Below are 26,756 nucleotides of genomic sequence, written 5' to 3'. Positions count from 1 at the left end.
CTGAGCCCTGCAGGACTCTGAGGGTCTCCCTCGCTCTGCCCGCGTGTGTCTGCCCCTGTTATCCGTCCCTGTGAGTCCCTGGGATGTGCTCCCTGCCCCTTGTCTCTGCAAGTGGATGTTCTGATGCTCTTGATGACTTTCTGCTTGCTCACCTGCCCTTCTCCCAGCACCAGATGCCCTGTCCTTCCTCCATTTAGCCCAATCTATGTGCAGCTCTTGCAGCTCCCTACACCCCACAGGACTCCTTTTGCATATGCCGTTTGGTGGGAGGGCTTCATTGCCTGGCAGAGAGGCTCCTCTTTCTGCCCTAGGCATGGGCAGCCCCTCCTGTGCTCGGAGGGATCCTGTACACCATGGGGTATGCAGGGATAGGGGTGCAGGAGGATTGGTCTGGTTTTAGGAATTTATTTTTTTTTTTTAATAGAAGAACAAACAGAAAAGGAGGTATAAAACCATTGCAGATGGTTCTTGTTCCACGTCAAAGTGGGTCAAAATCTGTTCATCGATAAGCTTGCAGCAGACAGCACCCTTTGTAAATCTCAGGGGCTGCATCTCAACCCAACCCCGTTTCCAGAGGTCCCTGTCCATAACCTCCCCAGAAAGCACACTTCAGGGCTTTCTGCCCTGGGATACTCCCCTTACAGGGCTCTTCTCCTTCACTGGAGAGGAGAATTGGGTCTCCAAACCAGGCTGTTGGCTGATCAAGCCTTGCACCTCTGTGTGAGGGCCATCTCGGAGCAAGGGGACAATGTCTCGGCCAGCCACGCCGTCACCCTCGCAGGGCTGCAGCTTCCACATCTACCCCGAGCCTCAATGACCATCTGTGCCGGCGGAGGTCACCCCCAGAAAGGACTGGCCAGGTCCGTGCCCCATTTACAGGGGCTGTAAAACTGCCACCTGGCCGCTGGCTTTATGGCTTTGGACGACGCTGGTGTCAAAGAAACTTGGCGCGGGAGCCAGCTGGAGCGGGGCCAGTTTTATATTTAATCTTGCCTATAAATGCAAATAAAGGCTCTGTATTTGGAGTGAGTGACAGGCGCACCGTGGACATTATTAAACCTTCCAAAAATAAAGCTCTGCCAAAGTGACGGGAGCCAGATTTTTCCTGGAAAGTATCAGCACGGGGAAGGGGGGAGCGCTAACGGGGCAGCCCCTCTGCCACGCAGCCGCTCTCCAGCAGCTGCTCTGTGTCAGGGGCTCCTTCTTCTCTTCTCGTTGTTTGCTTGTTTTAGCCCAAAAATGCCTGGGCAGCTCTTCACAGCAGTTTCACATCCATCTGACAGTAAATCAGCCCGGAGGGCTCAGCTGGGGAGAGCTCTGGGAGCAGGGAAATTTTCCTCACGGCAGGAAAATGCAGCAGGAGGTGCTGCGATAACCACCACCCTGCCTGATAACCACCGCCCTGCCCGCACCCCAGTGGTTATCCACCCGTCCTCTTCGCTGGGGGGGTCTGATGGCCCGCTAGGGGCTGGTGGAAGGGGTCACAGCCCCTCCTGGGACACCCCATTTCACATCTGCCCTTAACTGAGCCCTCAGGTAGTTCCTGGGCTGACTCCTGGCCATGTCCTCACTACCCACTGTGGGTCCCTGGGGTGTCCCAAGGGTGCCCCCAGCCTAGGGTTCCTCTGTAGGGGCTCCAGGCCCACTTTGGCCACCCCCATCCAGCCCAGCTCCCTTCTGGACCTTCCTTCTTAAGCTCCCTGGCCCCCCTGCGCCCCTCCGCCCTCCCCAGCCATGCCCAGCAGCCCCAGCCCCGCACCCCCGGCACTACGTTTCCCACCAAGCCCCGTGCCCCCTCCCAGCCCCAGTTCTCTTTAATATCTTTATCGATGAGGGGATCGAGTGCACCCTCAGTAATATGAGCCAGCAGTGTGCTCAGGTGGCCCAGAAGGCCAATGGCATCCTGGCTTGCATAAGAAGCAGTGTGGCCAGCAGGGCTAGGGAGGTGATCGTCCCCCTGTACTCGGCTCTGGTGAGGCCGCACCTCGAGTACTGTGTTCAGTTTTGGGCCCCTCGCTACAAGAAGGACATGGAGGTGCTTGAGTGGGTGCAGAGAAGGGTAACGAAGCTGGTGAGGGGCCTGGAGAACAAGTCCTACGAGGAGCGGCTGAGGGAGCTGGGAAAGGAGGCTCAGGGGCGACCTTATCGCTCTCTGTACATTAAAGGAGGCTGTAGAGAGGTAGGGGTTGGTTTATTCTCCCACGTGCCTGGTGACAGGATGAGGGGGAATGGGCTAAAGTTGCGCCAGGGGAGTTTTAGGTGGGATATTAGGAAAAACTTCTTTATTGAGAGGGTTGTGAGGCATTGGGGTGGGCTGCCCAGGGAAGTGGTGGAGTCACCATCCCTGGGAGTCTTTAAAATACGTTTATATGTTGAATGTGGAGGTCTTTAAAAGATGTTGAACTTTAAAAGGTGTTGAACTTGGCGATATGGTTAATGTTAGTGGTGGTGATTCCAGGACCCTGGGGTCCTGCCCCCAGCCCCCCCGCACTACATTTCCCAGCAAGCCCCGCGCCTCCCCCCACCCCCTCTCCCCCAGCACTACACTTCCCAGCAGGCACCGCGCCCCCATAGCGCTCCGTACCCCCCAAGGACTACATCCCCCGGCGGGCAGCGCGGCGGGGAAGCGGAAGTGACGCGGCGGAGCGCGGCACGCGGCGCCAGGGGGCCTGAGGGGGAGCGAGGGCCGCGCCATGGCGGCGGCGGCGGGCGGGCGGCGGGAGCTGCTGGCCCTCATCCACCAGCACCTGCTGCGGGCTGGGTACGCCAGGGCGGCGCGGGAGCTGCAGGCACAGCTCGGGCAGGTAACGGGGGGGCGGCCGGGGGGGGCTCCGGTAGAGCGGAGGTCTTGGGGGGGAGGTCTGGGCCTGGAGGGGGAGGCCTGAGGGGGAGGCCTCAGGGGAGGGGCTGTGGGGAGGGGGCTGGAGGGGGAGGTCTGAGGGGGGAGGTTTATAGAAGGGGGTCTAGAGGGGGGGAGGTCTGCAGGGGGAAGCTTGGGGGGGCGTCTCTGGAAGGAGGGGGGGTCTCTGGGGAGGGGTCTGTGGGGGTCGGTGGAGAGGGGGTGTATAGGGGAGGTGTTGGAAGGGGAGGGTTTGGGGGGAGGGGGCTACAGAAGGGGATCTGGGGGGGGTGGTCTGCAAGGGGAAGCTTGGGGGGTCTCTGGGGAAGGGTTTCTGGAGGGGGGGGTCTCTGGGAGGATGTTTGTGGGGAGGGGGTTGTGGGGGAGGTCTTGGGGGGCAAGGTCTGGGGGGGTGTCTGTGGAAGGGGGTCTAGAGAGGGGGAGGTCTCCAGGGGAAAGCTTGGGGGGAGTTCTGAGGAGGGGTCTCTGGAGAGGGGGGGGTCTCTGGGAGGAGGTCTCGGGGCAGGCACTGGGTGCTGCCCCCCCACAGGGTGCCCAGGGGGTCCCAATGCCTGACACTCGCTCTCTGCCCCCCCTCAGAAGCTGCTGCCTTCCCTGGCCACCTCTCTGGAGGAGATCTTCACCCACTGGGAGAAGTAAGTTGGGAGCGGAGCCGCTGGCGGCCGGCCCGTGCTACCCGTGCAGTGGTGATTTATAGGGGTTTCCCTCCACGTGCTCTCCTCCGAGCCCCTGCTGTCGGGCGGGTCGGTTCAGAAGGTGTCTGATAAAGTTTCCCTAGGTTAGGGGTAAGCTTTACGTAGCTCTCAGAAGCTGGAGGTACTTCTTGCTCTTGGAGGTCGATACCGGAGTGTTGTGGGGGTGTCAGAGGCGTGCTGCACTGCGAGAATCTCCCCCCCAGCCCTGTTTCACTTTCTTTTCAAAGCCACGTGCTGTACGGGGAGATCGGCCCCAGCTGCACAGAGAACGTGAGCAGAGGCTGAGGTGTTCAGGGCTCTTACAGGGACTTAAACCTCGGCTTGGCTCCAGCTGCTGCTTTCACCCTGCCCATTCAAGCCCCTGCACGCTCAGCCCGATGCTTTCCTGTGCAGTTCTCCCACGGAGCGCCCTGCCTGCAGTGAATCTGCGCCTACCCCGTGCTCTGGGTGCCCGGGTGCAGTGGTGCTGAGCCATTTGGGGTTCTGCCTGTGGTGAGGAGCTCTTGTTCTCCTTGGCCTGGCCATTGATGCTGAGCTTACCCTGTGACAGTTGTGCTGGGGGCTGCTGCAACCCCTCCCGTGCATTATTTATTACTTTGAAACCTGGGGGGTGGCGGGGCATTCGTGTTGTGTTTAATTCCTCGGTCTCTGGTGTCACTCGTGTCTCGTGGTTCCACCCGTAGTGGTTTGGTTTGTGCGGAATTTGCCCCGCTTAGCCGTGTGGGTGAGCTGTGGTTCTCATTTTTTTGTCACTTCAGAGGCTTTTGGCCCCGAAATGCCCTACCTCAGACCCTGTGCCGTGCCTCTTACCCATCTGACTGAGCCTGTCCTCGCTGCTTTCCTGCAGAACTCTTTCAAAGCCAAGCTAACAGTAGGGATTTGCAGTTATTAAGGAGTGGCCTCCCTCCAGGGCTGTGTTTAGTGTGCTGGGCAGGCAGGGAAGGTTGCAGAGGTGCCTGGGTGTGGTGGGGAAGCCCGGCACGGGGTGCAGGAGGAGCAGGCAGGGCGCTGCTGGCCTCAGGAGCTCCAAGGTGCTTCCCTCCTGCACTGCTGCCCTCCTGCACCCCATATTCAGACCCCTGGACACACGTGACAAATCCTCCCAGCAGCTTCTGTCCCATTACCAGCCACTGCAGAGTCAGGTGTGCTGCCTGCCTGTGTAGCTTGCCCTGCGTTTTTTTAAAAAATATACTTTTTAAAGGGTAATTGGAGTAAAAAAAAAAAAAAAAAAAAAAAAGGATAATTGGAGTAGTTACCAGGACTTTGTAACAGCAGATCTGCCTTGGGTCTGGCTAGGCTTAAAACAAACAAGTGGAAGTAGCCCTGCACAGCTGAAACACCCTCCCAGGAAGCACCATCTTTACTGACCAGATTGTTGACTGGACTTCTTTTTAAATCAGATCAACAAATAAAATAAGGCAAAAATAAAATAACTGGCACAAAAGTGGTTTCTTTGTTTGTTTTCTGCCTCTGACAGTTACGTGTGTTTAAGGGCTTTTACCAGCTTAGAAGTGCTGCACGTGTGAATCACACAGACGTGTGCCCAGCCACTGTTACCCTCCCAATAAAGCTAAGGTTTTACCCGTGCCTTCATTTGAAAAGTAACTTTAGAGAGAACTTTAGCCATGTCATCCATCCTGCTGGTACAGGCAGGATTCTGAGCCTGGGAACATCTTTTTCCAACTTAATGTTTTAATCCACTTAAACAGCTTAGGAGTTTAATGATTGTCTGTGGCCTTTCCCTCCCTTTCTTTCACCACATCTGCTCTAGGGCCAGGCACTTCCTTTTATAAATCTGTCTGTATCCTGACCCTTACCTCCTTTTGGTCTGATCGCCCAAGTTCAAATGGTTTTGCAGCCTTTAGGCTCACTTCTGAATGACACTACGTGTCCTCGGGGTTGAGCCTGGCCTGAGGGTGGATTGAACAAGTATTCCAGCTTGTTCATCGTTCCCCTTTTCGACACGCATTCTGTTCCCTCAGAACTCCCTCGAATGCCAGGAGAAGGAAGGTGAGCGATGACGAGGCAGCCATCCCGGAGAAGATCAGAGTTCCTGATCCCGTGAGCAGCTCGGAGAGCTCAGAGAAAGAAGAGGACGAGAAAGAGAAGATAAAACCCGTGAACGGTAGGAGCCTGCCAGCTCCCTGGCAGGGTAGCAGCAGAGGGTTGTGTAAGAGCAGTCCGATTTGCTCTTCAAACGATGGCTATTCCCTCGTGCTCGTATGAAAATAGGACGACAGATTTATCACCCCCTTCGCGTGTAGCGTTTTTTGAGGAGCACAGATGTCTGCCGAAGCCAGCGAAAATCTGTTAGGATTCGTTGGGAAGGGAAGGAATGGGTGTTGCAGCTGGGGTGAAGCGTTGGGAATCTCACACTGCCCACTGTGGGGCACCTTCTAGCACGTCCCGGCTGGCCAGCGGAGGGTGGCCTGATTCACGGGTGAGGGAAGGGCTTTTTTTTGTTGCTCTGGGTAGTTCTGCTACAGCTGATGTGGGAGGCATTGGCTTGTGCAGCCTAACAACAAAAAAACACCGCAGATACATGTTGTTTTGGCTCAGTCTCATGTGCTGCAGACCAGCCCCTGGCAGTGTGCAGGTCCTGGCCAGTTTCTTGCCTTGGCTGTGGGCAGGACGGGGTGCCAGGAGCAGGGCACCTGCCTGCTGGAGCCCTGCTGCACACCGGGGCTGGTTCTGATGTCAGAGGCTCTGTCCTGATTTCCTGGTGCCTCTCTGCAGCAGCCAGCCGTGCCCTGGTCACGAACTCAGCAGTGAGTGCAGAAAGCAGTGAAGATGACGACTCCTCGTCAGAAGAAGAAATGCCAGCTGGAAAAGGAGCAGTTAAGGTAAGAGGCTGCTCGCCTTGGCTTTGAATGCTAGCAGTACTCTGAGGCCAGGGCTGGCCTGGATTCTTTGCCCTGTACAGAACTGTGGGCTGGGGTGGATCCATATTTAAATGGCCCTCCTGTGCTGGTAGAAGCCTTCCTTAGCTGTCTCTTAAGTGTTATGACTTGCCCAGCTGCAAGGTTGCTGTTTAAAATATGCTGTGCCCAGTTTATCCCCTCGTATATCTATGGGCTTCTCATTTATTTTCTTTCCTTTAGGTGCCACCAGCTGTGGAGAGCGGCAAAGCTGCCAACTCGCTGCATTCTCCTCACAAACCCAGTGCTCCAGCGGGCAAAGCAGCGCTGCCCCCTGCTGCAAACAGAACTGTGGGCTTGAATAAGCAGCAGCCCAGCGCACCGGCTGCGTCTCCGGCCAAAGCTGGGCAGAAACAGCCTGGTCCTGGGAAGCCCGCGCAGGCTGCAACAGCCGTGAGCAAAGGAGGGCAAAGCAAAGCACCGGCAACAACCAAAGCAGCCGAAAGCTCCAGCTCCAGCAGCAGCAGTGGCAGCAGCAGCTCCTCGTCGGACAGCGAGGAGGAAAAGGAGGCTCCTGCTGTGAAGCCCCCAGCCCCCAAAGTGGGTAAGGAGCCTGCGGGCAGAGCGAGCGCACGCGTGCTGCGGCTTTGCTGCAGGTCAGGTGTGAGCCGTGCCGTCAGGGTGTCGCTTTCAGCTCTCCTGCTGGGAAGCTCGGAGCAGTGCTTGCTCCTGCGGAGGCTGCAGGAACGCGAAGCAGGCAGCTCTGGAGCTCTGCTGGATGAATCCAGCGTGTTTGCTTCCGCTCTGAGCAGCAGATCCTGTGCTGAGGAGTTTTTTGTGTGCATCTCTGGCAGCATCCAGCACCACAAGGCTGGAGACGAGCGCAGCATATCTGGAGGAGGTGCAGCACTAATCCTGTAGACGCTTCTGGCTTTCTAGACAGGAACTTCAGCATCTTCTCTTTTTTCTTTTCAGTCTTTAGGGAAATCTCTTTTACCGCTTTGAAGAGCGTTTGTTTTGGGGCTGAGGAATAGATTGCAGAAGCTCTGCAAATTGTCCTGCTCTTGACTCTTTCCCAGAGGAGGTCCAGCAGGGTGTCCCTGCAGGAAGCTGTGTGTGGCTGGGCAGCTCCCCACGGGGTCAGAGTGCCCAGGAAGGGATTTCCCATCTCAGCCTGCACCTGGGGAGCGGTGTTTGTGGCTAAACATTTGTCTGGAGAAGCTGTTCCCAGCAGGCAGCTGATGCTTTTGGCAAGACTGGGCCCTCTTCCCTGCAAATCCCCTTAGCCTCTCTCTGCTGCTTGATTTGTTTTTCTGACTTCAAAAGCTGCATTAGCATCGTGCTCGGGGAGCTCGGCGCGGGCAGCAGCTGTAACAGCTCCTTTCTTCTGATGCAGAACCGAAGCAGGCAGCTGGGGCCGCAGAGAGCAGCAGCAGTGAGGAATCAAGCGATGAGACATCTGAGGAGGAGGAGCTTGCCACTCCAGCAGTCCAGGTAACCTCTCCAACCCAGGCTCCTTGTGCCTAGGAAATCATTCCCTTTCCCTTGAAGGGGAGAGAAAATGCTGCAGAGCTGTAGTCTGAGAACATCTCTTCCCCGGGGTGCATGAAACGCCCAAATCTAAGCCCATAGAAACGTGCTGCGTGGCTGGGAGCTCCGCTGGCCTCTGCCAGCAGCAACCACTCCGTTCCAGTTCCTCCCAGTGCCTGGAGTGGGGGGAGACCCTTTGATCTGTAGGAGGCGATTAAGCACAACTCCACGGATGTGCCACTCAGGAGGAAGGCAGACAGGGCAGGCAGTCTGTAGAAGCAGCAGCTCGGCTCAGCTGCTCCACAGCCTTTGAGCCTGAACAAGCTTTTCCTGGTCAAACTCAGCACAGAGGCCTTGCATAAAACAGATTCCACGTAGCTGCACCTCATCCAGTTTCTTCTCCCCCAAACCTGTAAGATGTTACCTGCTTCTCCTGTTCTTCCCGTTCCCAGGCAAAGCCAGCTGTGAAAGCAGTGCAGGTTAACGCAACGCCTGTGAAAAGCCCACCTGCTGCTGCAGCACCCGCCAAGAAGAGCTCAGTGAGGCCAACAGCAATACCACCGAGCCAGGCCAAGCCCACCCCAACGACGGTTCCTGGGGCCGTGAAGCCTGAGGACAGCTCGGACAGCAGCGACTCCTCAGACAGCGAAGAGGAGGAACCTCCAGCAGGACCCCAAGTGCGTCTCTCCGAGGCTCTCTCCGTGTTTGCCTCGCCGAGGCTGGGAGTTGCAGCGGGAGGAGGATTTTGTGAACGGATCTCGTGTATAGCAAAGTCATCTCGGGGGTGGGAGGGAAGAGGCGTGAGGGGGAAGGGTGTTTAAAGGCACCTGAATGTCTTTGAGCTTTAATCAAACCTTTAAAAAATAACAAAATCCACCAGTCCTTTTGAATTAAAATATATATATATATATATATATACACTCAGCAGTTCTTTTCCCATCTGAAGAGGCAAGTTGTCATGGTTGGATTTGCCTCTCAGCTATAAATTGCAATAAATAGCATCGAATTTGGCAAACCGTCGTGCAGCTTAGCTTCCCTCCTGTGGAGAGTGCTGCTCCTTTACCTCACTGGAGGTGACTGTAGTACCAGAAGGCCGACGAGAAGTGTCTGGTCTTATTTTCTCATCTTGGGAAAGTATCCCCAGCCAGCTGGTTGAAAGGATGCCTCGTCTTTCCTGCCAGTTGCTAATCTGTCAGCATTTGCCTTTCCCAGGGGGCTCTGAAATCTTGCCTTGATTACGGTCTGAGGAAATGAATTATGCTAATATGGGATTTGCCTTCTTTCACACTGCTCTTGTCTTCTCCAGACGAAGCCACCTCCAAAACCCTCCCAGGCCATCCCACCCCCAGTGAAAACCACACCAGCAGCATCGCTCGCCAGCAAAGCAGCTCCAGCAAAACCCCTTCCTCTGTCCCAAGGGAAGCCAGCCCCAAAACCAGCAGTGCCAAAGCAGGCTAAAACCCTGCCGGGAAGGACTGCTGCTCCCGCAAAGCCTGCTGAAAGCACAAAGCAGGAAGAGAGCACTGACTCCTCGAGCAGCGAAGAGGAGGATCTGCCTGTGCCTGTCAGCCAGAAGGTGGGTGGTACTGCAGGCAGCTCAGTCCCGAGCTTTGGGGTGTGCAAAGCCACTGGGTGCTACCACTGATCGGGTCGGGTTGATGGCTGGATGTGATGATCTCAAAGGCCTTTTCCATCTTAACTGCCTGGTGATTCTGTGCTCCTGAGGGTTCTCCAGATCTTTCCTGAGGGGGAAGTTGCAAAAGCTGTTGGAAAATGCAGCAAGCAAGCTCAGCTGAGGACTGGTATCCCAGCAGCAGGAGAATCTGTGCGAGGGGAAGAGAAGCCAAGTGCTTCTCGCCAACCAGTCTGATGTCAACTGGTTCGTTCCTCTTGTGCCTTGCCCCTCTGAAATGGGCCTTCTGTGAGGGGTCATCAGTGCCATGGTCTTGGCTCTCCTGCAGAGGCTTGTTTTGATCCCTCTCTTTTGTTGGCCCACCAAATCCCTTTGTGAAAGCATCCTCAGCTGTAAAAGCATCCTCAGGTCCTTTGTGGGGAGACCTGCACTGCCTGCCAGCTGCAGGGCCTTTAGGAAAGTGCTCTGAGAGCAGCGTTTTGGAAATGGCAGCTATTATCTGCCGGGGAGGAAGGGAACCCGGGGGCAGAGCCTCACGTGTCCTTGCAGGGAGGCTCTTTGTCAACACATCCTTACAGTACTGACAGGCAGGAGCCAGCGAGGCTCCGTGTTTTTTGTCTTCCTAGCCTTGGTCTGCCGAGGTGGGTGGAGGGGGACGCATCTCGAACAGTTGGCTCCGTGCTGCTCTCTTCCTGCGTGATTCCATGTGAAAATTCAGCTCGGGGTGGCAGGTGCAGCTATTCTGCTAGCTGGACCTGGGGGGGCTCATTCTAAAACGATTGAGGCTCGTCCATCCTAGCAGGGCTGTAGGTGAGGAGCGTGCTAGGGTGGGTTTGTTTCCCCCCAGTGCTGATTTGAAGCTGGCAGCAGCAGGTGGCTGTCTTGCAGGGTCTATTTAACCACGTGGGCATCTTCCCTCCTGCAGAGGGCTCTTACCCCTCACCAAATGCAGTCAGCGAGGAAGACCTTGTCGCTGGGGGAGCTCTTATTTTTACCAAACTGGCCTTTTCTTCCCGTGTTAGCAGCCTGCAGGCAGAGACCTGAAGCGAAGGCTGAAGATTAAACCATTAGCTTAGCTATGTCCGTGGTCCTGTCCTCCCAGTCAAACTCTTCTTAGCTCATCCTCGCCATCTGCTACTTGGGCATATGCTAACCACTGACTTACTGCATCCTGCAACTTCCTCTGGCTCCTGTGCAAGATCCAAACAGATACAGAGCGTTGGAAGCTGCTTCGTCTTTCCCTGTGGGGGTGGATTAGCACAATTAAAATGAACATCATGCCTAAATTGAACTGCTTAATTGGTATGTTTACCCCTGAAGACTCAGAGAAGTTGACAAGGTGTTTGCATATTTTTGGGGAGGAGGCTGTTGGAGGGGGACAGCGCAGAGTGACCTTAACGATGCTGTGAGCGGCCTTTCTTCTGGAAATGTTAGCTCTGCTCTGCTTCCCCTCTTCTGGACGTGCTGAGCCACAGTTGGCACTCAGGCCCTCCGTGGACAGGCTTCTGTTTCAGCTCAGCAGGACTGAGCACGAGATGCACGCGTTGGGAACCTCTGTCATCCTCCAGCATCCCAGGAGACCCCTCATGGGCCGTGCCGGTAGTTGTGCCTGCAACTTTTTATCTTGGACCAGAGGGAGAGAGCCAAATCTCCCGTGAGACAGTTTCTGCCTGTCTCCTGCCTCCTGCTGCTGCTCCTTGCAGGTGGCAGTGACACACCGTGACACAGCTGAGCTGCTGGCCCCAGCCCTGATGCCCTGGCGGTGTTTCCCCCTGCACGGGCAGCCACAGAGTGTGATCCCTACAGAGTGTGATCCCTGCGTGGCCTGGCATCACTGCCCATTCCTGCCATGCAGTGCTGCATGATGCCAACAGCCCCGGGTGGCAGATGGGTTGTGCAGGAGCTGAGTCATCACTTGTACCGAGCTGCAGGCAGCTCCTGCCTCGGGGGCTGCAGGGGGAGCAGGAAGGATGATTTCCTCTCCAGTTATTTTCCTCTTCTCGGAGTTACTCCAGTACCTGTGACTCGAAGCTGTCACAACCCCCCCCTCCTCTGTCACCCTGCTCCCGGGGTGGAGTTGAAGCCACGCTGCTGGCCCGATCCCGTCTGGAGCCTCGCCATGGGAAGTGGCAGCTGCCTGGCAGGGACCGAGATGAGGTGGATGGAGGGACCTTGGACTCCCTCCAGGAAGATCTGAGGACTTCCGAGGCTGTAGAAAAGCTTAGGGTGGTTTCTCTGTGGATGCTGTGCTGCTCTTTCTGTGCCAGCATGCTTCTGCACAGCTCTTCTGTAGCTTTTCTCCAATCTCTTAACTTAGAAAAGCAAGCAGTCCTCGTGCTGTGCAGCCAAGGAGGAGGAGAACCCAGTCCTGTTGCTGTGAAGGTCTTAAAAGTGAGTTAGTAGGGCTGGATCTTGGGAGATTTTCCCCTTGCACTGCTTGGGAAGGAGAGGGAGAGCAGCTCATGCATTCGAGTGGACCATTTGAAGTCTCATTTCTGCTTCAACTAGCTCCCTTTCTTCAGCGTTGCAAATCTGGCCTCTCTCCTGGAGATAGTGACTCACTGGTATCAAAACAAAACAGCCGAGCGAGGTTTGCAGCCCCCCCCCCCCTCCCCAAGTGCTCGTGGAGGTTTCTGTTTCTCTAAGCAGAGTCAAAATGTGCTTGGCTTGCTCCGCGGGCTGTTCCGTAATGGGATAAACATGCAGATGCTGTTGTCTGTTTGGCGTTTGGCTGGGGGATGATAAACACTGCCCCGGTGGCAGTCCTCGGTGGGGCCGTGCCAGGCAGCGTGATAAGATCTGGCCTCCCGGGAGGCTGCTGGGCTGCTGGCCAGGAGCAGCCCTCGGATGGACCACGGCTGTCGGGGGGCTTCTGGCCCTCTGCTGCGGGGCTGAGAGCAGGCGTGGGCTCTGCAGCACCACGGGATTGGGAAATAGGGGTGGCAGGGGCCGTGCGGCAGGGCAGGAATCCGTCCTCCCCTTCTTGCAGCAGCTCCTGGGCCCTCAGATGGCACCGAAGCCGGCTGCTGTCACGTGCGGGGTGGGATGGGGCAGAACAGCCCGGAGCTGAGCCATGAGCGGAGTAAACTGAGTGGGCGCAGAGCTCTGCCAGCCTGCAGGATTTCTGCGCCTGGTGCAGCTTCCAGCTCTCACAGTGAGCACTCTCTCTCCCTCTGCTGCTGCTGGCCTTCAGCGGGGTGCAGGAGAGAGGTCTGCAGCCCTCTGCCTAAACCAAAAGAGGGGCTGGGAAGTGAGCAGCTCCCCCAGCTCCCCCCCAGTTGTGTGCCTCGCGCTGCCGTAGCTGTGGCTGCCTCGTGCTGACGCACTGGCTGCTTGGGAACCACCTCACGGCCTGTCCTGAGGCATCTGGGTGTGGATGGAGCTGTGCAAGGCACATCCTAACGGGATTTCTGTGTTGCTTAAGGATTTTTAGGTTCTGCTAAAGGCAGTGACTGAAGCCACTTCCAGTCGTGGCACTCCTGAGGATGGAGTGAGTGTTGGTCACAGCTGTTAGGGTTAGACAAAACCCAGCTGGAGCTGAAACTGCACTTAAACCCCTCAAAAACGCCTTTACTGACACGGTTTTTCTTTGCCTGTGTTTCTTTTTGGTTAAGAGGTTAACGGAACAGCCTGGGCCCGTTCCCAACCTGAGCCAGGCTAAAGCCGGGGTGCCCGAGAAGGCAGCGGGAAGCACTTTGAAAAGCCCGAGCTCGGAGAGCGGGAGCAGCGACTCGTCTGACAGCGAGGAGGAGTCCCCGGCGGCACAGCCGCAGCCTCCGCAGGCTGGTGAGTCTCTGGGAGTGGCCGGGATCCCTCACATCCATCTCCATGCTTTCCTCTTCTGCCCTGCACGTGGAGCTGCCCAGCCTGTTAGTGAGAGTTCCCCTTCTGGAGGAGAGCAACCTCTGCTTGTGCTGACGGTCTCTTTTTCTCCCCCTGCAGCGAAAACCAACGCCGTGCCCCAGCCAACGAGTGTGAGGAAGGCCCCAGCTCCCACGCCAGCCCCGCTGCCAGCCCCAGCCCCTCCTCCTGCGGACAGCAGCGATGATTCCAGCGAGGAGTCGGACTCGGATGAGGAAGTGGTTCCCCCCACGCAGGTAAAGAGCTGCCGACCCGCCGGGTGGGGGCTCTCGGGAGGTAGCACAGGAGGCAGCAGTCGGGTGGGTGACAGGGAACCTCCTGTCAGCTGGAGGAGGGTTTTTTGGCAGCACCCCCGGGTCTCAGTGACCCCTTCTCTGCGTGCACGTGTCAGCAGGCTTGCTGCTGTCTGTGAGAGCGGCGGAGGGTGTGAATGTTTTGGCAGGAAGGTGACTGGTTGTGCAAGCCTCAGCCTAGGCCTCCTCTGTCCCCTTGGCCCTACTTGAGGGAGTTAAGCACGCTGGAAAAGAAGTCAAAAACCTCTCAGGCGGAATTTTCCATGGGCAGGGGAGCTCTGAGACAACCCACCTGCTGGTTCCTCCAGCAGCTGGAGCTCTCTGGACTCCTGCTGACCAAGCCTCGGGAGGCTGGAAGGAGCTCTCCTGAAGTGGCACGGCAGTCGTGCTGCCCTTCAACCACAGGAGGAGGCAGACTGCTACCTCAGAGAGTGGAGGCGACCCCATATCCACGCAGAAGACACTCCTGAGTGGGTGTGGAGCTGATCCCAGCTCTGTAACTGAGTCTAGGGCCTGAGCTGCCTCTGCGTGAAGCCAGCTTGGGTGTCCCTGCAGCTCTGCTGTAGCTTGAGCCCAAGAAAAAAGCACGAGAAAGCCTTGACTGAGGAGCGTGGCTGCCATTCCTACATGGTGGGGGCTTGGCTGCTCTGCAGGGGCTGGTGCCACGAGCCAAGTGCACTTCTTGTCCTGCACACGTCTGCACACACGCGTCCCCTTTCTGGCCAGTACCCTTGCTGGGAGAGAGGGATTACGTGCGTTGAAGGAAACCCTTCCCCGTGTTGGCCCAGCTCTAGGACCGATGGAAAGGCTGCCTCTTCCCCAGCTGGTGGGAAGGCAGCCAGCCTAAGAAGTCCTTGCTTAAAGCTTGTTTAAAATACCAAGGCTATAAACTAACGCAGTTGCTACAACTCGAGTTCTGTGCAGGATGGCGGAGAGCTCGCGTCAGGATGGCGGCTCTCCGTCCTGTGGAGTGCTGCCTTCCTTCCTGAAGGCCAGATGTTGCGTGAGAAATGTCAGCCCACCAAGGCCCAGCTCCTCAGAGACGAGGAGGGCTGCCTGCTAAGCCTCGTTTGTAACATGGAGCAGGAGGCTGAGCGCTCCCTCGTTGTTCCTGCTCCCTCCTCTGCTGGCGTTTGTGTCAGTGTCTGAGTTCTGTGCCCCTGGCTCTTCTATTTTTAACCCCTCTTACGTTTAGTTGGCTCCAAGTGTGAGGAAACACAACTACTTCTTGTTAATTTGCTCTCTAATCCGTGGCTTGTTTGAGGACCCGAAGGCACGTTTGCCCTGTGGTTGGTGTCCTTGCTTTGTGTCTGTAGCCAGCTAACCCTCAATGTGTGATATAGTAAAGGGAAACAAATCTGAGCATTAGGGCTGTGCTGAAGATGATGGAAGGGCTCAGGAGCTAGCGGTGGGTTGCTGTGTGTTTCTCTTTTTCCCTCCGAGTAACGCTCTGTCCTGATTTTCTCTCCCATCTATTTCAGAGCCTGTCCCAGCAGAACATCAGACCGAGCACGGCTTCCAGCACAGCGGCTGCCAAGGCCGTTGCCCCGTCCCCTTCTGGGAAGGGGACAAAAACGCCTGCTGTCCCTCCGCTGTGCAGAGTGCCTGAGAGCTCGGGGAGCAGCACGGTGCTGGGAGAGGTAACGGCAGGAGATGAATGTGGGGAGCTCCCCTGGGGAGAGGTGGGCGGACGGGGTGGGTGTGCTGGAGCCTGAGGCTGGAGCCGCGTCCCCTGCTGTGGGAGCTTGTTCGGGGAGGAGATGGGGGAGCAGGGACTGCTCTATTTTTCAACCACTGTTATCACACTGGAAGGAGTCGGGAGCCGTCTGCTTGGCCACAGCTCCCTGCTTCACCTGTCGGTCTGGGCCAAATGGGGTTCTCTGCGCCCTGCCTGAGAGCTTTTGGGCTCTCTTTGACGTGACGTGGACTGAAGGAGGGCTGAGATGGTCCGAGCCCAGCTGCTCTGGGCTGCTTCGTGCAGTTCCGTGGCAATGCATTCAATTTTCCTCTCCTTAGGCCCTTCCTCCTCCTTGCCTAAAGCAGACAGCCTCCCCGGGGAAAGCTCCTGCAGCCAACGCTGCTGCCCTGCAGCCTCCTCCGGTGCTGAGGAGCCCCACGGACAAGTCAAAGAAGCCAGGCCTGCAGCCAGCACAGGACTCCAGGCTGAGCCAGGCTGCACCCCCCAGCCAGGCAGAGGAGAGCTCAGACAGCAGCAGCTCCTCCGACAGCGAGGAGGAGACGCCCAAGCAGCCCCCTAAACCAGGTCAGTTCTCCCAGGGTGATGCTCTCAGTGCTGCTGGGCAGGCTTGGGGTGGGACAGCTGGGGGGTGTCACCTTCATGGCACAGCTGGAGCGCAGTTTCTTTCTCTCCAGCTGTGCCGAGTGCTCCCCTTTAGAGGCAGAAGCCTCCTGGGGGCAGTCCCCGTGTACTGGGTAACTGAACTCGGCCCCAGGTGGCAGGGGAAGGTTTAACGGGGTGAATTCTGCTCCTCCAGCAGGCGTGCTGCAGAAAGCAGGAGGGACTGAGCCAGGCCACAGCTCCTCCTCGGACTCCAGCGAGGAAGAGGAGGCAGTGTCACAGGTACGGGCGGGCTGGGGTCCTCTCCTGTCACCACTGACTCCTGGGTGGAAGGGAGAGGGCTGAGCGAGCTCTCAGCCAGAGCAAATGGGTGCCGAGTGGGTTTGCCAGCAGGGGAGTGGGGGCTCCGTGGTGCAGCGCTGTGAGTAAGGCCGTTTGATGTGGGCAGAAGCAGCTCTCTGAATCTGGAATGCTTCCCCGGGCAGCCAGGCCTCGTGCTGAGGGCTCGTGGCACCTTCCCCTGCAGGAGGGGATGGAGGAGGTGGTGCCGCGCAAGGGTTAAAACAGAAGAGCTGGCGCGCGGTGCCGATAGCTGCAGGATTTTTCCCCCCTTTTATTTGTAACTTAACCCGTGTCCAAGCTGTTAAATTCCCTTTGTAAGTAACGTGCAGGGCGTGCAGCACATCTGCAGTGCATTAGCTGTGCGTGGGTGCCCGCTAATGGCCAGGAGCCTCCCCCGTGGCTGCTTTGCTGGGCGAGAACAAAGGAAAGACCCTGTCGCCGTCAGCTCTGGCTGCTGCAGCCTCAGCCAGGGTCTGGCAGTGCTGCCCCCTCTCCTGGCAGCCCGGCCTTGCCGTGGCCTCTCCGCAGGGCTGGCTGAACCCTGTAGGATGGCTCTGCAGGTGGCCAAAGGGGGGCTCTTCGCTTGGGGTGTGGGGGCGGTAGCAGAAAAGGCAGGTGTGTGCCCGGTGGGAGGGAGGCTGCCCTGCTATGACTCCTCCTCAGCGTGTCTGTGCTGTTTCAGTCCCTCCTCGCAGGCTATCCGGGCCCCTCCAGCACCCCAGCAGCACCTCAGGCACCTAAGCCAGCTCCCCCCCAGCCTGTGAGCAAAGCAGGGCAACGAAAAGCAGCCGTGCCTGCTGCTAATTCCCTCGCCAAGGTCCCTGTGAGAGCAGCCCCAGCTGACAGCGACAGCAGCGACTCGGAAACAGACGTGGAGCAGGTGTCTGCAAACCACAGAGCAGGTGGGTCCCTTGGCAGAGCCCGAAATCTGCTTGGCCCGGGAGCAAAGCTGTGCTGGCACGGCCGTGTGACACTGGGACAGGGGCCTGCTCCCGTTGCAGCTCCGCTGCAGAGCGCAGCGTGGAGTGCTGCTGCCGTCTGCTGGCACTCCCTGGCCACGGCGCTGTCATCTCCTCCCCGAGCTCCCCTCCTGCGCTGGCTGCGTCGCGAGAGCGTGCTCTGTGCTCCTGCTGCTCTGTGTCCCTGCCTTTTTCCAAGCTCTGCTTTGACTGTGGTAATTAAAGCAGGAAGCAGGCAGGGCTCTCGCTGAAAACTTCACACTGCGTTGCTGTGCTGTGCTGGGGAGGGCTTGTAGGGAAGGTTCAAACGCTGCCTGGAGAACATCTCTGCAGTGCCAGCACCCCTGGGGTCTTTCTGGGCGCTGTTCCTGGAGGGCAGAGGAGGTAAGCAAGCAGGAAGACCTACAGAGAAGCAAAACATCGTGCCATTTCCCTGCCTCCCAGTTTGGTTTGCTGCACCCCTTCCACCTCGGGGAGCCCCCGACTGGCTGCGGTGTTCTGGGACGGAGCGCTCTGTGCTCGCCCTTCTGCTGCTGCTGTTCCCCCTGCTCTAATCCCCGTTCTCCTGGGATGTGGCCAGGCTGTTGGGGCTGTTGTTACCCGCTTCCCAGAAATCTGATGGCAGGCTAAGGCATCTTTCTCCAGCCTTTTGGTAAGGGATGGCCAGCAGGTCTGTGCTTTTGGGGAAAGAACCGGGTATTCCTCTTCAAATGCACGTTTCCCTTCTCTGCTGACTGCATTCTGTGTGATCAATGCTCCCAAAGTTATCTCTCTCTTATCACTGTTCCTGCAGAAACCAACCCCCCTCCAGGACAGGAAGCCCCAGGAGCCTTCAACAAAGAGAAGGCGGCCGGAAAAATGGATCCAGGTTATACCAACCTCAAACCTTCCCCGGTCAAGAAAGCCCTGGCTGTGAAAGAGAACGATGTCGGGGCAAAAGGGATGCCTGTGATCCCCGTGCCAGGCACGCTGCTCTCCGTCCCACAGGCAGAGGATTCGAGCTCGGGGAGCGAAAGTGACACCGTAGCTGCCAAAATTCCAGCAGTGCAAACGTTGGGAGGGTCGGAAGAGAAAAAGAAGAAGAAAAAGGAGAAAAAAGAAAAGAAGGAAAAGAAGAAAGCTTCCTCTGCGGCAGGCAAGGCTGTGAAAGCATCGAAGAGCAAAGACAAAGAGAACAAGAAGCAGAAAGCGTCGCAGAAGCGGAAACTTCCAGGAGATGATGGGGCCGTTGGGCAGCCAAAGGAAAAGAAGAGGAAAGAACAAGCTACCGAAGAAGTACCCAAAAAGAAGAAGAAGAAAGCTGATGACCTGGGGAAGCAGACAGGCAGCAAGGAGAAGAAAAAAACAAGTAAAAGTGAGTACCTGTGTGCTGTCGCCTGGGGCTGTGTTTGCAGTATGGTTTGTGCAGCTGCTGCGTGTTCAGCCTCTGGTGCAGGACCTTGTAAGCAGCACCCACCTTGTTACTAGCTTCATCTGCTTCCCTCCTGCCCCCCCAAAGCCAATGCCAGGTCCCTCACTCCCCACTCCACTGAATTTTCTGCACTTTTGGCACCGGGTCACGTTGCAGGGAGCAAGCTGGGCACTCCTATCCCGCATCCAGCCTGGTAGGCACTGCAGCAGGTCCTTACTGATCCTTGCAGGGCGAGCTGATGTCCCAGTGTGTCTTCTGGGGCGTGACCTGTCCCACCAGGCCATTTTCCTTTCCTGGCCTTTACCAGGGCTGAGCAGAAGTTGGAATCAAGCCTGCGCTGAACCTCCTGAGGCCTCTCTGCCTCCACCTGCAGCCCCCCGGGCTCGGGGAGAGTTCTCAGCAGCTGTAAGCCACCAGACCTCGAAGCTGTTCTCTGCCTGCTCTGCCAGCGATGCAGAACAGCTCTGAGAAACCAGCCCCGGCCCCTCTGACGTGCACTGAGAGTGAAGGGGAACTGTGGCAGGTTGCTGTTACCTCCCGAGGGACTGACTTGCTCCGAGCAGGGCAGAGGAAGCCCCCTGTCTGTATGCACAGGGCTCTGTGTTGGAGCTGCCTAAAGGCGAGTGGCTCAGCCAGATCTGGCTCGGGGTTGTTTCTGCTGCTTTCAAACCCCGGAGAAAGGGGAAGAAGGCAGCAGCCTCCTGCTTATTGCTCCCAATTAAGCATTTCCTGCCTCTCCTGCCTGTGTCTCTGATGCAGTTTGCTGCCCTAACGCAGTGACCTTTATTTTTCCATTGCAGTACAGCCTGCATTTGCAAATCCTAACTGGTTCGGTGCTAGCTGCTGCGGGCTGCTTTCTTTCTTATGAAAGAGAGATAAGATGGAAGGGGGTGGGCCAGATCTTCTAGGGTTCCTGCTCTGTTCTCCTTCCTTCTGGAGGAGGCAGACCTGTCCGTCAGCCCTCCTGTAGGTGCACAGAGGTGCCCTGCAGCCTCTTGGCTGTGCTGAGCTGTGTCCATCTGCTGGTAGCTCCCTGTGCTCTGCTTTCTGGCACGTGCCCAGCCTCCAGAGCTGGGTAGTTCCTTGGCAGCAGGAGGTGGGAAGAGAGAGGCAGCCTGCCGAATTCTGCGTGGTGGGATTCAAGTACCCTGGCCTTGGGTATTGGGGAAACAGGCCTGGGCTCTGCCCTCGCCCCGAGGTACTGCTGGGGTTTGGATGTGACCAGAAACACACCAGGGGTGTCCCCTTCTCAGCAGAGAGCTCTGTGTCCCCTCTCGGAGGTCCCAGCTAACTTTTGTTTCCCCCTCCCAGAAAAAAAGAGTGGGAAAGAAAAGAAGAGCAAAAAGGGGGCTGCAGAAGGGGAGCTGCCAGCAGACGGCTCTGCTGACGTTCAGAAGAAGAAGAAGAAGAAGGTAGGTGCGACGCCCAGGCTGGGGCAGCGTGGGGGAGAGCTGCTCTGAGGAGGGCTTGTGACGCTCCTGCCTGCCGTGCGTGAGGCTGGAGAGGAGCAGAGCCGTGTCCTGGCCTCCTGTCGGTACGGGGGGGGGCTGCTGTTACTTGTGGGTACTCCCGAGACACAAAACCTGACCCCTGGTTGTGTGGGGTGGGGGTGGCTTGGGGAAGGGCTTTGTCCTGTATCAGTTCTCCTTGGAAGGGTCAAACCCAGGGGCCCTTTTGTCTTCCAGGAACCTACCCAAAGGGCAAGAGGCCTTCCTTCGCTGCCTCTTCATCTAGGTGTTTTCAGCAGAAAGGGGAACTCCTGCGGGCTTTTGGGGCCGTTCCGTCCCATCCCAAGGGCTAGGAGAGGGGGCAGAGGGAGGCAAAGGGGTGCTCCTTGTTCCGGCCGTGTCCCTGTAGAGCCGTCAGCCAAGGGTTCTGGCTCGGGGCTCTGCCTGGCTCTTTATTTGTGGTGCGGGCGGTACTGATTTGTCTCCCACCCTTTCCTTTTCCAGAAGAAGAAAACATCCGAGCCTGAAGGCATGTTGTGAGAAGGTACATGGCCCGGGGGAGCTCTCAGTCGGTCCCTCTGAGCGGCGGTAACCTTGGCCAAATTCAGTCCTCCTGGGCCAGCCTCGGGAAGACAGTGTGCCCCCTGAGCACCCTCTGGGAGCCCAGCCGGCCCCATGCTAGAGAGCCAGGGAGCGGAGCAGTGTCAGGAAAGCCACGTAGGAGTGTGCTGGCCTCTGGATGTGCTTGACCTCGTCTCTAGCTGCTGAGAACTAACTGGACGTCCAGCCGAGGCGTTGCTGTCCCCTGTCACCAGCCTCGCGGCGTCCGTGCTGACCACAGGGAGCTTGGCAGAGCGATGTGGATCAGCTGGCGAAGCTCGAGCCGGCTGGAAGTGGACCAGATGGATCTGCCCTGGCTCTGCTCAGCTGTAAGGCTGTTACTCTCCTTCCCCGTCCCTAACTCTTTTAAATCCTCTCCCCAAAGGTACCGCGGCCCTGTGATTAAGGATTTATGGGTGAAGATCAAACAGAAGAGCGGACAGGAAGCTCATCGGGAGAATTCCGACTTTTTTTTTTTTAAACAATAATTTATAACTTCTTTTAACTGTGACTTAGCAGTGTAACTTTCTGCCTCCTCCTGTCCTGCTGGGGCCCAGAGCTGCGTTTATTGCCCTCCCCAGCTGCACCAGAACTGCTCCGAGGGAGGCAGTTTGACCAGAGAAGACCCAGCTCGCGTAGGCTGCTTCCCTCCTGGTTGACACCCGGCCATCTCTTTCTCCTCACAGAGCTCTATTTTTAAGAGAAGAAACTTTTACTCTCTCTTTTTCCCTTCCACGACTCGTGGTGTCAGTCCTTTTGCTGCCCATGGAAGAGAGCTGTTTCGGTTTAGTTTTTATTCTAACCCTGATGGGAATGGTTATCGTGTCCCGGGAGTTGCACTGAGCAGCTGTTTCCAGCAGCTGTTCTCAGCCAAGGCTGCATATGTATATTTTTTCCTTTTTTTATGGAATACAAAATAAAAGGAACGGTCAGACTTGGCTTCAGGTGTGTCTGAGGGAAGAGGAGCGAGGAGCCCTTTGGTGGGGGGGCAACCCTGTGGGGTTTTGGAGGTGGGGAAGGAAGGACCTGCCCCCTCCTGCTCCTTCTCAGGCCGTGCAGCCTGGCTGTGGGCTCTGCTGGCTGCCACCCTCAGCACGTGCGAGGCATGGGCACAGCAGGGAGCTCTCCTTGCACCCCCTTAACCCCTCCCAAATGCCCTTGAAGGTGATTTCAGCCTCCACAGAGCTGGGCAGGGGCCACTGGACAAGTGGGGTAAGGAACATGGTGTGTACCAGTGTGCCCGCAGGGGCCCTGCAGTTTTCTTTTCCTGAAGTCTTCGTTAGGGCAAGTACCCAGCTCTGGGGCTGCTTGCTTCTGAGGCTTTCTTATTCAAAAGTTTATTTGAAATAATTAGCTTGTGACATCGTTTATCAAGGAAATATCAGATTGGTCAGGAAGATTAAAAGCCCCTCTGCCTCCAGGCCTGGCTCCTATTCCCACTGCTACCCCACCCTGAAGGGAGAAGCTGAAGGCACCTATCCCTACAAAACTGAGTATTAAGAAAAAAACACCAGAAATAGGAAGCTTTAGTAGGCTAACAGAGCCCCTACCTACAGGCTTTAGTTAAGAAGCTGGTGGAGGTGGTTTTGCTGCGTTTAATGGTTGTTCAGGCCAAGAAAGCAGGCGTTAGTGGCTCGATCTTCAGCAGGAGCAATCGCAGAGCCTGGGCTGGGGGAGAAGTGCCCTGGGGGCCAGGCACAGGGCTGGGAACGAGGTGGTGTCCTTCACACAACGCCCTCACTGCAGCTCGTACCCCATCAGCAACAGGGAAAGGGACTGGGGGTCTGCTGTGGCTGAAAATGCTTCCAGCCTGCTCCACCTCCAGTTTTAGGAAACGTTTCCTCTGTAGCATTTATCCTGGGGACAGCCCCGGCCAACTCTCATCAACCCCAGGCCAGGCCCTGGAGCAGGGGAGGGGAAGCGATCACTGGGGAGGAGGAGTGCCCGTGGGTGTTTGGGAAAGCGAGGGAAGAGCAGAAAGGGGATAGAGCAAAAAAAAAACCCGAGCTGGGGTGCTGAACGCCGCGTGGGCAGCTGCGGGTGTCCTCTTCTACTTGGCTGTTGGGAGAGAAAGAGAAGGGAGGGATCAGCACTGAGCCCTCTCTGCCCCCTTCATCCCCCCCAAACCCAGACCTGTGTCCCCATCCCCTCCCATGCCCGGATCCCCGAAGCCCACCCCTTTCTCTCACCTTTCTCAGCGCCCAGCTTGAGCATGTCCACCCCGGAGAAGATCATCTCGTCGGGCTCCGTCAGCGCGGCCCCTGCAGGGGGACAGCAGCAGCTCAGCGTGGAGCCCCCACGGCCTCACCCAGCACCCCGGGGGCTCGGCAGCACGGCGCACGGGGCTTTAATTGTATTTTGGGGGAAGATTCATGCGATTCCTTATCTCCTGGGGCACCGGGAGTCGAGGGGACGGGTGCCAGCCCCGTGCTCGCCCTCTCCTCTCCCTGACTGTGAGCTGGGCACGCTGCTCGCCCCGCCACCTACCCGAGCAGTCCAGCTCTCCCCGGGTGGCCGTGCCCTCAATCCTGGTGCCGTTTTTGTAGCAGCACCAGCAGTAGCCCGTGCTGGCGTGGCACTGCTTGGGCAGGTAGTCCCCGTTCTCATCGCACTCGGGGCGGAAGCGACCCGGATGGACACCACCAAAACCGGCCTCTGCCTGGCACTTAGTTTGCACTAGGGCAATAAAAAAAAAAAAAAACAGACGGGAGAGGCCGTGAGCTGCTCCCTCGGGCTCTGCTACCCCCCGGGAGCCCAAAGGGCTGCAGCAGGGGGCAGGCAGTGGGGCGAGCCCATTTGGGGAAGCAGCAGCAGTCGGGAGCGTGGCCTCGCTGGGATTTCCCCAAGGAAACCCGTCTCCCCTGGTGGGAGCAAGCACCGTGACCCTGCCTCCTCATCTAGAAGCAGCTAATTAATTTTAGAGATCCGCCTCGAGCAGCTAATTAACTTCAGCGAGCTCCCTGAAGCGGCTAATTAATTTTACCCCCCTCAGTGATCCCCCTGAAGCCCCGGGGTAACCAAACCCCGAGGGGTCCAGGCGCTGCTCTGGCTTTTCAGCCTTGCTTTTTCTCCCCAAGGGCCTCCGAGGGGAGGCTGACCGCAGGAGGAAGAGGTCAAGAGGCAGGGGACAAGGGGTGCAGCTGCCTTTGGGGTCAGCCCTAACCCCCCCGCCAGCTCAGGGCCCCCACCCCGGTTACCTTTCTCCGCCGGGATGGCTTTACGCTCGTCCGGCTTGGGGCTTTTGGCCATCTCGAACAGCAGCCACTTGTGCATCCAGGACTCGAAGGACTGTGGAGGGGGGAGCGGCGTTAGCCAGGGGCTGCCCAGGGTCTCCAGCCCCGGTTGCAGCAGGATTTATGCTGCCCCCCCCCAGGCCGTGGCAGCGAGGGAAGGGCAGGAGGACAGAGACTGGCACCGACCTTCCAGTCTGCGTCGGTCATGGTCTTCTTCAGGCTCTTGAGGTTGCCCAGCAGGCTGTCCTTCAGCTCCGGGAACATCTTCTTAGGGTCAGCCTGCTGCAGAGGGCACGCGGGGTGAGACAGAGGGAGGAGAACGTGGGGACGGGGTGGGGGGAAGCCCAGCTTCCATCACCAAACCCGGGAGCTCCAGGAGCCCAAGGAAATCCCAGTCCCAGCCAGCAGAGCTGGCAAAAGGGTCCCATCGCCTCATCGTGGGGCTCGGTGGAGCTCCCGGGGCAGCTTACCAGCAGCAGGTGCCTGACTTGGTCCTCGGTCTTGTTGCTGGGGGGCCCCATGTCCTTCACGGGCTGGGGAAGGGAAGCAGAGGTGGGGGTGAGCACCAGGGGGGGCTTTGACCCCGCACAGTTTGGGGCACGTGGCCGCAGCGTGGCTTACCGTGTTGTCTAGGGAGGGGGCGAGAGGCAGGACCCTCATGGCCAGGGGGGTGTTCACCATCGACATCTTCATGTTGCTGGCGGACTTGCTGTCTGCCGAGGGGGGAGCGGTGTGAGGAGCAGGGCACAGCCCCTCGCTGTCACCCCCCCGTTTTAATCCCCTGGCTCCAGGTGGTCCTAGCAGGGATCCCCACACCCCCAGGGACCACCAAGCCCTCGCTGTCTCCTGGCTTTGGTGGCAGAGCAGGACCCAGTGCCTCCCCCCGTCCCCTCCCCATCACGGCGATGCCCCGGGGGGGTACTGACTCTGGGGCAGTTTGCGCTGCAGCGCCTCCAGCTGCAGGTTTTGGGAGGTCCTGGTCAGCTTGCTGATCTGCCCGTTCTGCTGGTACACGAAGTAGATGGTGACGGCCTGGCCGGCGATCAGCAGGGCCACCAGGATGGACAGCGTGGACAGGGCGGCTCTGCGCCCGAAGGCAGACCTGCGGGACACACGGGGGGGGGGACCCGGTCACCATCGCGGTGCGCATTTCCAAATCCCTTCCCAATGCCCTGTGGAGGAGCCCTGTGGTCTCCACTGTCCCCAAACCCTCCCCAAATCCTGCTCCGAGGAGCTCGCTCGCACCCAGACAAATGCAACCCCCCCCTGGGCACGGCCGGGTGCTGCACGAGCGATTCGGCTGCGCTCGGGTGGCCGCCGCGCACCAGGAACTGAAACCAAGGTGGGGACACGTGGGGGCACCCGCGGGGCTGGGGTGTCTGGGGTACAGCCCTACGTGGGGCGGTGAGGCCGCCCGAAGCCTGGCTGGTCCCTGGGGTCAGAAAACACGCCCTGAATTATTTCTTATTTGGTACAAAAATTGGAGAGAGCAGAGGAGCGAAGCCCCCGCTCGCCGCAGCCCGGATGCGTGCCCAGGGTGTGGTGTTGGGATCATGCACAGAAGCCAAAAAAAAAAGAAAAAAAGGCAGAAAATGGCTACGTGGCCTGGCCCTGAGCCCTTCTGGACCATGTCCTGCCCCAGGGAGCCGCCCGTGCCCTGCGGGGTGCAGCACCCAAGGGTGCTCCCTGCACATGTCGGGATCTGGCCCCGCTGCCAGGCTGTCTGCCTGGTGACCGATGATGTCACCGCTCCCGGGATTTTCATTGGCTGGGGGTGTTAAACCGGGGGGGCCAAAGAGTTTGGGAGGTGGGGGCTGGCTGGGGCATGGCGGTGGCCCCATGGGGCTGTGGGGCCATGCTGTGCCCTCGTCCGCCCTATAACCAGAGGGGAACCTGCCCGCCCCTATAACGGGGATGGGGACCTGCCCCACAGCCTGGACAGGACCCCCCCTCACCCCATAGCCAGGACAGGACCCCCTCTCACCCCACAGCCACGCTGTACCCCCCCCAAACCCCACAACCAGCACACGAAGCTCTCGGCCCCACAGCCACGCCATGCCCCCAGCCACCACGCAGCCACGCCATGACCCCACTGCCCCACCACCACACCGTGAACCCACCCACCCCATACCCACCCCATACCCCAATCACCCCAAAAAACCCTCCGCGACCCCCCCTCGGCCCCCAATCCACCCCCACCCCATAGCCACACCACGCTGCTCCATATCCATGCCGTGACCCCTTCCACCCCATGGCCACGCCGCAGCCGCCTTCGCTCAACCTCACCCCATGTAGCCCCCCAGCGTGACCCCAACTGCCCCACAGCCCCTCTGTCCCCTGTGCCCCCCCCTCTGGGACCCCCCCAGCACCTTTGGGTGTCCCCGACGGGGAGCACCCCGCTGCCGCGGTCGGAGATGAGGTCCCGCTGCTCCTCGGCCATGGCTGCACCGTCGGCACCGAACCCAAACCCGATGGGGAAATGAGAGCCCTGGGGGGGGCCAGGGCTGGAAATACCCCCCCGGGGCACCCCCCCACTGCCACCCCCGGCGGGGGGGGGGGCAGGAAAAAAAAAGCCCCATTGGCTGCTGGCACCGCATCAGCTGTTGCCAGGCAGAGCTTTGCTCAGAAGGTCTCGGGTCCAGAGATGATGCCGGGGCCCGTCCCGAATACTGCAGCTGGGTGCAATCCCAAATATCTCGCTCCTATCCCAAATATCTCGCTGCCACCACGTCGG

The 26,756-nt window shown here is 58.3% G+C and overlaps 2 protein-coding genes across 6 annotated transcripts; one reads left to right on the top strand and one right to left on the bottom strand.

Annotated features, from left to right (window-relative positions):
• The first annotated feature begins 2,679 nt into the window (after nucleotides 1-2,679).
• TCOF1 (treacle ribosome biogenesis factor 1) lies at nucleotides 2,680-21,723 on the top strand. 4 transcript variants are annotated; one of them, XM_084295605.1, is made up of 18 exons: nucleotides 2,680-2,804; nucleotides 3,440-3,495; nucleotides 5,538-5,680; nucleotides 6,292-6,398; nucleotides 6,657-7,017; nucleotides 7,810-7,907; nucleotides 8,396-8,620; nucleotides 9,250-9,519; nucleotides 13,191-13,362; nucleotides 13,519-13,673; nucleotides 15,212-15,370; nucleotides 15,747-15,993; nucleotides 16,226-16,311; nucleotides 17,054-17,273; nucleotides 18,124-18,684; nucleotides 20,053-20,153; nucleotides 20,694-20,733; nucleotides 21,175-21,723. In XM_084295605.1, the coding sequence occupies exons 1-17, from the start codon at nucleotides 2,694-2,696 to the stop codon at nucleotides 20,727-20,729; spliced, it is 3,108 nt and encodes a 1,035-aa protein (XP_084151731.1). In that variant the 5' UTR covers nucleotides 2,680-2,693; the 3' UTR covers nucleotides 20,730-20,733; nucleotides 21,175-21,723. The 4 variants fall into 4 exon arrangements, with proteins under 4 accessions (XP_084151731.1, XP_084151732.1, XP_084151733.1 ...); XM_084295606.1 differs by having other exon boundaries at nucleotides 16,229-16,311; nucleotides 20,694-21,723; XM_084295607.1 differs by having other exon boundaries at nucleotides 20,697-21,723.
• Nucleotides 21,724-21,800: 77 nt separating this feature from the next.
• CD74 (CD74 molecule) lies at nucleotides 21,801-26,513 on the bottom strand. Of its 2 annotated transcripts, none has more exons than XM_084295610.1 (9): nucleotides 26,392-26,513; nucleotides 24,949-25,124; nucleotides 24,644-24,735; nucleotides 24,493-24,555; nucleotides 24,209-24,304; nucleotides 23,987-24,077; nucleotides 23,277-23,465; nucleotides 22,979-23,050; nucleotides 21,801-22,847 (listed from the first exon to the last, which is right to left on the bottom strand). In XM_084295610.1, exons 1-9 carry the CDS (start codon nucleotides 26,460-26,462, stop codon nucleotides 22,840-22,842), a joined length of 858 nt encoding a protein of 285 aa, XP_084151736.1. In that variant the 5' UTR covers nucleotides 26,463-26,513; the 3' UTR covers nucleotides 21,801-22,839. The 2 variants fall into 2 exon arrangements, with proteins under 2 accessions (XP_084151736.1, XP_084151737.1); XM_084295611.1 differs by having other exon boundaries at nucleotides 24,209-24,301.
• Nucleotides 26,514-26,756: the final 243 nt, after the last annotated feature.

This window comes from Netta rufina, assembly GCF_964035555.1.
Source record: "Netta rufina genome assembly, chromosome: 14".
Taxonomy (NCBI): domain Eukaryota; kingdom Metazoa; phylum Chordata; class Aves; order Anseriformes; family Anatidae; genus Netta; species Netta rufina.
The sequence above is the reverse complement of the archived record's forward strand: the minus strand, read 5'-3'. Positions and strand labels throughout refer to the sequence as shown.